At 40.7% G+C, this 9,877-nt stretch overlaps 1 protein-coding gene and 1 long non-coding RNA gene across 2 annotated transcripts; one reads left to right on the top strand and one right to left on the bottom strand.

Annotated features, from left to right (window-relative positions):
- Positions 1-111: 111 nt before the first annotated feature.
- On the bottom strand, positions 112-8,105 carry LOC107315920. Its single transcript, XR_004307780.1, has 3 exons — positions 8,016-8,105; positions 2,161-2,464; positions 112-915 (listed from the first exon to the last, which is right to left on the bottom strand). It is a non-coding gene; the product is annotated as an uncharacterized LOC107315920 (long non-coding RNA).
- On the top strand, positions 4,296-9,294 carry NPY4R2 (neuropeptide Y receptor Y4-2). The gene is made up of 2 exons (XM_015866864.2): positions 4,296-4,409; positions 6,840-9,294. Exon 2 carries the CDS (start codon positions 6,953-6,955, stop codon positions 8,084-8,086), a length of 1,134 nt encoding a protein of 377 aa, XP_015722350.1. The 5' UTR covers positions 4,296-4,409; positions 6,840-6,952; the 3' UTR covers positions 8,087-9,294.
- Positions 9,295-9,877: the final 583 nt, after the last annotated feature.

Raw genomic sequence — 9,877 nt, forward strand, 5'->3', positions numbered from 1 at the left:
CATCTGTCTTATTTATGACAGAATATCATTTGTCTTGTTATATACACACTTGTAACAAACTTTTACCACAGATAACTTTGTGACTTTTTTCTGTTGGGATCCAGAGTTGAATAAATTTTCACACATTTCAGATGATTTATTTTTCTTTCAAGCGTTCACTGAATAGTCCTGTTGAAAACAGAAGAATTCATGGTGTCTGTAAAAACATGGTAGTAGAGCCAAATATTGATTTTGAAATAATCTAGCAATTAGAGTAATAGTTATTACACAAGGCTGCCAGACAAACGGATTCATTATGCTGTTACACTCATTGACATTTCTCTCAAGGATACATGAACTAGGAGAACAGGATGGAACAAAACAGAAAAAAGCCCTTTGAAAGCTTCTCCCACCTTAGTGCCTTCTGCAGGTCAATCCATTAGTGCAGATACACAAGGAAAAATATTTTCAGGAGATAACTGTATCTTACAAAAACAGTTCATGCCTTAGAATCCAACCTATTGCAAAGAAATGCCATATAAATAGCTCGGTAGCTTTCCATACTGGGGTAGAATTTCCTGCAATAATCTTGTTTGGATCAAAGTCCAGTGACAAACAACCTTGTCAAAGCCATTTGTATAGAAAACCTAGACTATAAAGCATGTTTAGAGAGTAGGCTTCAGGCATGACTCTGTGCCTGGTACAAAGTCCATGAGAGTAGTTTATATGAAAAATATCCAATAAAACACGTTTAGACAGTATAAATAGCAATTATAATTAGAGTGCTGTACATCATGAAAAGAATATAAATAATTCAGAGTTCAGTTTACTTAACAGTAAAACATAGATGTTTTCATCATGCTCTTTTTTCTACCTTGCTGAAATATATTCCAAAGGCATATTTCAGCTGATGGAAATCCAATATCTTCTTCATACCTGTTGAGGAAAAACACAGTCACACACAACCCATTTACAAGGACAGTGCTGAGAGTGTGTGAGTTGAAAAGCCGCACATACTAAGAAACACTGCTTGCTAAATTTTAGAAGAAAATTCATTCATGGTTCCAGGTACTTCCAGAAAATCATTAGGGTAATCTCAGAATGTAAGTGAAATGAGAAATGCAATTGTAACTCTGTAAATCTGTGGCCTTCAGGATTGGCTAGACCTGCTTGGTAGTAACTCCTTCAGACATTACCTGCCAGACCCTTCTTGGGAGACTTAGCATGTGCATGGACCATGTGCTGCTCTCTGGTAGGTTTCCTCCACAATACATTTGTCATTAAGTACCTCAGACTGTTTAAGAGTGCCAGAAAGATCAGGACTCCAAATTCCGACTGACAATTTGATTTGCAGAATGTGATAGAGGTGAACTGGTCTCTGAAACACCAAGCTCAGAGCAGAGAGACAGTGCTCCAGGGCACCATCACTGAGAACCAATGTGGCTGGAAGGGACCCCCAGCGCATCCAAGGTGCAGTCACAGTCCCAGTGCTGTGACATCCCTCTCACTCCCAGGAAAAGTACTAACTGTACCCAGTGAGTATTTCTTGGTAGGAGCCTTGCTATTACTATAACATCTTTCAGAAATGAGGTCTCTAACTGTCACAGAGAGCTGTTTCCCATGCAGAAGCCTAGAAACATGTTGTCTCCGTACAGTCTAACTTTTAGACAAAAGTACAGCAGAGGAAAGAGGCGAGATCTCAAGTGCCTTCCTGTATCACAGTCACACACTGTGGGCTGCAATGGGAGCAGGTGTGCTTATCACTGAGATAGGAGGACAGGCTCACACCGTGCTAGCCACAGTTTTACTCCTTTCCCTGTCAACAGCAAACAAGAGCTGGTCTGCTGGTTGCTAATCTATGTAAACCTACTGACATGAACAGGAACAACCAGCCTGACTAACAGAAGACATACAATAGCTGAGACTACTGAACTCCAGGCTGCTTCCCAGCAGCAAGTGTTTTGCATATGAAGGAATTACCACCCTTGGAAACTTTATATAAGCCATTCTTGTGCATTTTCCAAAAGTCTGAGCAGATCAGGATCCTAACAGACTTTCTGCAAGTAATAATTCAGTAATCTCTATTTAACAGTGTAATTAAACATGTCCACATTCTAACTAGCCAGCTCAGCTACCACCGTCTCTTTCAGCAAGGCACCAAACCAAGGCAACAAGACTCACCTGGAAAGACGCATCTACATCTTTGTCTTGCTGCAGCTGCTCTTGCCGTGTGCTGCTCTAGCATTCTCCCATTGTGCTGTAGCTGGGACAGCTGGGCTTGGCAGCCCCAGCATCTAGGGATATCCTGCTTCAGCAGCTGCTGCATTTTTTCAAGTTCAGACAGAAGTGCTGCTCCCACATCAGCTTGTTAACAGTGCACATCTGGGCAGCGTGTGGAAAAACTGCAGGAAACAGGATTCCAACATAGTCCCATCCATCTCACCAAACACGGCCAGAACTTAATACAGCAATTCATCCCAAAAATCTGTCAAGAAGAAAGACTCTGATACAGTAGCCAAGTCGTCATGGTCAGGTCATTCCCTGCTCCCTGGGCTGCAGAAGCCCAAGCAGTCTTTCAGGAACAGTGCTGAAGCTTTTCTCTATTGACTATAAGAGGAAAGCAGATGATAATTTGCGGGTAGCAGGCTATTCCCAAAGGTATGAGTTGAGAGAATAAATGTGACAAAGCATAACTTTAACTGTTTGGGAGGTGTGGAGATACAGCTGTGTGAGCACTGCTGCAAGCTAAGGGAGACAAGAGGAACAGCTCCATGAATCAAAACATTCCCCAGGAAAAGCACTGTCTGCTTCCTAGCAGCTTCCCTCCCCTTGCTTGATGCTTTGAACAGCAGAACTAATAAACATATGATAAACAAATTAAGGAAGAAACAGAAGTGAGCAGGCCAGATAAATCACTCCAGCTTCTCTGGCTCCAGAAGGATGTGAAGCCCCTACTGCCCAAGGAGCTGGAAAGAATATCTGTGTCTGACCGGGTGCTGCCTGCCCAGCTGGCTGCACACCGCCTTCCCCACATATGGAGGTGCTGGTAGCCAAAAGGGAAATGCTGCTACAAATCAGCTGGTAAACAAAGCTCTTGAAAAGGAGGCTGGGAAAAATACTTACGAAGAAACAAAGCAGACATACACCGAAGAAAGGAGCAGCAAATAAGGACAGTTCTCCAGCTTAAAGTGTTCAGTACACATTTCAGTTTTAAAGCCTCTTGGCATCACAAAGCACAAGAAATGCCAATACAAACTAGAAATACTTTACATACTTCTGCTTTATGTCAGGCAATTACTTACAGTAGATTGACACATCTACACATCTCCTCTAATGGCTGGTAACAGAAAAAAAAAAGAAGAAAAGAAAGAACACAGTACAAATAAATGACGATTTTCATGGTTAGCTTAGTTGAGAAGAGCTTGTCATTATTTTTGGTATTGAAATGTTTGATTTCTGTTAGCATAATACATGCCTACATATGTAACTACATATTTGCTACAGCTACTTATTGCACCTTGAGAAAGGAACCTGAAGAATAGCAGCCACAGGACCTGGTAAGTAGCTGGTTTCAGCTTAAAGCATATTTTAAGTAAAGTTGAAAATTAGATTACTCTGCTATAGCCCTTGGAAATAGAGCATTGTCTCTATGTTCTGTCAATACAAGAGAAAAAATTTCAGCTCTGATTTCTGCCTTGGGTTTTCACAAGACAGAAACAAGCTAATAAACAAGCAATCCAAGGAAAGCTGGCAGTGGTGCAATCTCTCTTCTCTATTTCCAAATCTTGCAGTGCTCTTACACTTTGAGTTGTTTGCTTGAGTAACAGTGCACCCCTCCCCTTTCACAAGTTGGGTGCTTAGAGCTTGAAGCCTGCATCCTCCTAAAATAAAACTCCGATTCTAGTCTATGGTGAACTGCAAACAAAATTGAGAAAACCAACTTAAAAAAAAAAAAAAAAAAAAAGTGAAATCCTCTTTGGAACCTGCAGAAATCTTTCCTCAGGAAGGAGAAAGGGGCTCTGTTCCTGTACTTCATCTCTCTGCTTTTGCAGTTCCACTCGTATACACGTTAAGAGTGTAGCATGACTGGATGTTGTGCTTCAGTCACTTCATAGCTCCTTCCTGAAGCTGCTCTCCATTTCATGCATCTGTAGAATTTATGTGCTCACAGAACAGCAGAGGGAGCCAGAAGTTCAAAGTCAGAGCACAGTGATGAAATGGGATTCATTGGCTAAACTGAAGGGGAGAAAGGAGGGAGGGAGGGTAAAAGCGAGAGAACTGCTGCCCAAATTACCTACAGAAGCAGTGAGCAGAGCATCTCTTCTGGACTGCTGAAGCACAGATGGTCTTACTTTGCTGCTATAACAGCTATTCCTTTTTCCAAGGCAGAAACACACAGCAACAGTGGTCGTTTCCTCCATCAGGGAGAGGTAAGATTTTTCTGAAGTATTTGTTTCAGATTTATTAGGTTTTAGATCTCTTTAATAAATGCATTACTTTCGATTATCAGCATTTGTTCTGCTTCAGTTGCTGACAGATGATGATACCATTAGTCATTTCCTTATGCTCTGATCTCCCTCTGCTTTGGATGTTTCCTGGTCAGAAACCAGCCAGCTTAGTGAGGATTCACCTGAAACTTTAACTCAGGACATCAGGCAAGAACTGTATATCTGAAATGTATAGGGATAAGTTGCTGAGTACTTACTACATTCATACAATTCAAACAAACAAGAAGTTTTAGAAGAATATGAAAATATGAATTAAAAACAGATCTGACATGACTTTTCATTCATTGAACTATTATGGTAATAGGAAATAAGGAAACATATACTATTAGAAATTACATTTTAAAATTAGGACACTGGAGTTGATGGGGATGTAGAGTTCAAATTCAAGATAAGCCATAGGCTGGAAGGTTTTGCTCAGGTTGGATTCCTGAAAGCAAAGATTTCTTATGCAGTTCTTCAGTTCCACAAAACTGTTGTGGATTTCTTGGTGGTTTTAAAACCGTACAGAAACAAGGACGGAAAGTGAAGTGAACCTGATCCAAAGTCCACAAGAATCAATGAGCTCTGAATCCAGTCACAAGGCTAGGAAAAACAGTAATAAATACTTTGCTCTGTTTGTATACTTTTAAAGCTCTTTCCCTAACTCTGTTGCCAAAGAGAGCCTTGTCTTCTCCCCTAGATCTGAACAGCACCAAGCACTAACTCTCAATTACATTTTAATACTACCACAATAAACACTAATAGTAATAACTTTGCAAGAAGGTTTATAAAAGCAAGGGAGGCCATAGTAAATACTTCAGTTTATCATTCAGTGTAGATTAAAGCCGTGCAAACGTTGATTTGTCAGTGCCGGACTGATACGGATTTGAGCTCGCAGAGTAAGGGCTCACCAAACCATCACTTCACACTAAGCAGTGACAGTTTTTGACAGATGCACTCAGATTTGCAAATTCTGTGGGTATTTAAACCATCTCTCAATGTTACAGATTTGTAACATATTAATTCAAATGTCTCATACCCCAGATTTTAGAAATGTTTAACACTAACTCCTTCAGTGACCTAAGGCAGCTCCTTCCAATACTTTTCGAATAGAATTTAACAAAGAGGAAGATTATGAAAAATGCTCACCATTAAATCTCACTGTATCAAATCCCTTATGGATTTTGCATGGCTGTGGGATTTCTGTGCACTCTGAAACGTATCACTGAGTATGTTCAGTTAAATATTTATTCTACTTACCTATTTCTAGTTTATAAGAGACAGCCCATAGCTGCTTTACTCCAGATAATTGTCATAGTTCTAAATCAGTAATACAACCATTTGGCTCTAAAAGGTGCCTCTCTTATGAAGACTTATGGACTTGGAGCAGCAAACAGGACTTGAGCTACCAATTAAGTTCTAAGCCAGACAAGTAATTGTGTCTGAGTACCAAACGATGAAGCCAAGAACTGCAAATGTTTTTTTTCCCTTCTACGTATGTCTAATGCAGAAAGTAACCCACACTGCCCATCATAGCTATACAGGGACTGACTTGAATGCAGAGAAGAGCATGACCGCACTGGCCACCCAGAGGGAGGCATCAGTGCTTCATGGGCAGTGGGGTTCAACCAGAAAAGGGAAGCAGGGAACTTGGACTGCAGTTCCCATGACCTGTTGCAGCTGTGTAGAAATGGAAAAATGTTGAAGTGATTTTGAATTATTTCAGATGCTTTCAAAACTGTCCTATGTTATCCCTCCTGAGGATACAAGACTGAATTTTTGCATGGCGATACTGTCTCAAGAAAATGCTTGTTCTGTCTGCAACTACAGTTTCAGTTCACAGATTAACTCATGTTAAAATATTTTGGTATTAGCTTCTTGTATTAATATACTTTAACGTTTGCATGGACATTTTACTTGAGTGAAGGAAAATGCCCCCAATAAAGTGCCTTTCATACAGTTATGGATCAGAGTCTTGCAAATGCCCTGCCCACAGCAGGGACTGGAAACTTGTTGATCTTTAAGGTCCCTTCCAACATAAGCCATGTTATGATTCTAAGAAACAAGATAATGCACAATTTTTGCAAAGGGTGTGTTTCAATCCAACTTCCTATTGCATTAGCGGCATTCAAGGTACTGTGCTAAGATGTCGAATCCTGGGGAAAACTTCACAAGTAGCAAAGTCATATTTCAATAGATTTGCACAGATTTCCATATCACAGCATAGCAAATCTTGATCTGATTAGCCATATGAAAAGGAGCTGAAGATATACAGAATTATTGGTGCTCGCTTCTCTGCTGTACTTTCCCCCACTGCACTTTTGACTAATCTCTTGTAACATAACTAAGCAATCTTTTTCCTTTCCTTTGCAGATCTACCTAGACCTTCTGCAGTGAAATAGAAAAGATAACTTTTTAGGCCAGCTCCAGAAGACCCAGACTGCATTTAGTTACCAACTTTTTGGATAAACAGTTTGGGGGCCAGAATGAATAAGACAAGGGCAGTCAATGATGCTTTTCCTTTCCTGAACAGTAAGAACTTGAGCTCAAACCGAAGCTTCCCCTCACACCTTTCTAATCAGTGCAGGAACGTCACTGACCTTACTGTTTTTCTGGCCACTTCTTACAGTTTGGAGACTGTTCTAGGCATTGTGGGAAATATCTGCCTGATTGCTGTTATAGCCAGGCAGAAGGAAAAGACCAATGTCACCAATATCCTCATTTCCAACCTAGTAATTTCAGACTTGTTTATGTGTCTTGTCTGCCTGCCTTTCACTGTTGTTTACACCATGATGGACTACTGGATATTTGGGGAGGTCATGTGCAAAATGACCTCTTTCACACAGTGTACATCTGTGACAGTGTCAATTCTTTCCCTTGTCCTTATTGCTCTGGAAAGACACCAGCTGATCATAAACCCAACTGGTTGGAGGCCAAGCATCTCCCAAGCCTATTTAGGAATTGGAGTCATCTGGACTTTAGCATGTCTCATGTCTCTGCCCTTTTTGACCACATCTGTCTTGTCTAATGATTTGTATGAACAGCTCTCGCACATCATGAATTTTTCCTACGACAAGGCCATATGCATTGACTCGTGGCCTTCTGAGCAACACAGGCTTATCTACACCACTACACTGCTGCTTCTGCAATACTGCATCCCACTGTTCTTCATTATACTTTGCTACCTGCGTATCTACTTACGCTTACAGAAGAGAAAGGATATGTTTGAGAAGAGTGAATACAGCAACCGAGCAGTTCAGTTAAGAAGGATAAATATTTTGTTAGCATCCATGGTCGCTGCTTTTGCTGTTTGCTGGTTACCACTGCATGTTTTCAACACCATCGTGGACTGGAATTACAAGATCATTTCACCTTGCCACCACAATCTGATCTTCTCATTGTGCCACTTGGTAGCCATGGCTTCTACCTGCGTCAACCCTGTCATCTATGGTTTCCTCAATAGCAACTTCAAAAAAGAAGTGAAGTCATTGATTCTGAGCTGCCAGCATAATTCAGTAACCGCATCAATGGAAGAATATGATCATTTACCTTTATCGACTATGCAGACTGAAGTCTCCAAGGGCTCACTGTCATTGAATTGCAGACATAATTCTATCTAGCCAGCAGAAAGCACTTCAGAGGTCATACTAACACCACACAGCAGTCACACCTGTGGGTACAAAAGCAACTGGTGATGCCAAAGCTGGAATGCAAACAGGAGCTCACTGCTGCCTGATTTTTGGAAGAACAGGCAAAGGAAGTTAGTAAAAGCGTTCAGTAGCTCTTGGGGCACACAAAGTATTCGTGTCTTGGAGGAGGTGCAGACTGGTGTACAAACGGCTGCTCTGCCAGCTCAATAGCTAAGCTGTGGTGCACATAGGCTGACATTGGGTCTATCAGCTAAGTTCACATCTCCACCATGGCTGAGGTAGAACCTCTTGCATTCAATTTCACCACTGCAGGCTGCCAAAGCTGCATTCACGAAAGCTTCATTTTTCAGTATTAAGACTTTTTATGCACTGATGACACACCAGTGGAACAGAGACTTGTAAATATATGTTTTTGTGTTTTCCTAACTGACCGTTAGTATTCAGCAAATCCAGTTAGCATCGAGCAGCTGGAAGTCAGTCTGGAACTTCTCCCTCTTGTCACATGGGCTTGGAAACTGCCATTGCCCGCACAAGTTGGGGCAAAGAACAAGAAAGATGAAAGTTACTTACAGGGGAGCAGTGGTAAATGAAAATGTTACTTTCTGGATTAAACTCTTGGAACACACTGACATGCTGCAGAACGCTGTTTTCAAGCAAATAAAAAACAGTTGCAGATTTGCATGGAAATGAATCTGGTTGGTTTTACAATTCCTGCTGCTGACAGTTACAAAGCTCTGCAATGTTGGGAGTGCACACCATGATGAGAAAAAGTGACCGTGTTACTGGAGCTTTTCCATGCCTTGGTAGCAAGATTTCACTTGTACTTCAGCAGCAAAATACCCATCAGTTCCTTGGTGCCCTAATTGCATCTAATTCAGAAATCCTGAACAAGTGTGAAAAGCTGTTCAAACAAGCATTGTCTTTTCAGAGTGCACCCCAAAGAAATAAGTATACACATGCATACCATTTCCTATTGACATAAAAGTGGATATCAGAGACTAGTTCCACTCACTGGCAGCAACAACAAAGATGGAGCTGAATAAGAATATATAACTGGAATCCAGGTCAGGTGGAAATCTTAAAGCCAAGCTACATGTAAATAAGTAGCATAATAAGGAGATATTGTTCAGTGACTGCTGAGTAAACAAACAAAGCTCATACTGAGGGGAAAAAAAAAATATTGAGAAGTTTGCTGTATAAAAATAAAAGCAAAACTAAAAGGACACCATCAGGTTTATTAAAAATGAAGTAGGTTAATAATAAAGAAATATGGAACTGTACTCTGTCCTGTGTTTTTAAGCTAACCTTAGCAGCAGACTGACTAGGTGACCAAATGAGGTAATTTCTAACTTGAATTGTGTTATTACTTATCACAGGTCATTACTTATTGTAGTTAATGGGTTTGCACAGAGTTGGAGCTATCTAATGTACAGTAATGAAGAAATCTTCCCTTAACCTGATGTTCCCCAATTAGCAAGATGATCAGTCTTGACAGGCAATGTGGATTTGGGACTGAGCACCTAAAGACAAGAGCAAGCTCTTAAGCTATAGGGTAAGAAGAGCCATCAAGAATGAATTCAAAGCTGCAGATAGGAAAAATGGAAGTTAAATCTTACCCATGCGCTGGGGCACAGAAACTGGTGGCAAAACTTTGAGTTTGGATCTTGAATTCTTGCATGTAGAATTTTAAGGAAAGTGTTCTGACATAGCCATACTTCTTACTCTGGGCAGAAAACTTATATATCAATTGGAGAATTCATG

The sequence above is a fragment of the Coturnix japonica genome, chromosome 6 (assembly GCF_001577835.2).
Source record: "Coturnix japonica isolate 7356 chromosome 6, Coturnix japonica 2.1, whole genome shotgun sequence".
Classification (NCBI taxonomy): domain Eukaryota; kingdom Metazoa; phylum Chordata; class Aves; order Galliformes; family Phasianidae; genus Coturnix; species Coturnix japonica.

What these genes read in the sequence shown, in the direction of transcription:
- NPY4R2 (XM_015866864.2), top strand. Translation starts at nt 6,953, where the DNA reads ATGAATAAGACAAGGGCAGTCAATGATGCTTTTCCTTTCCTGAACAGT.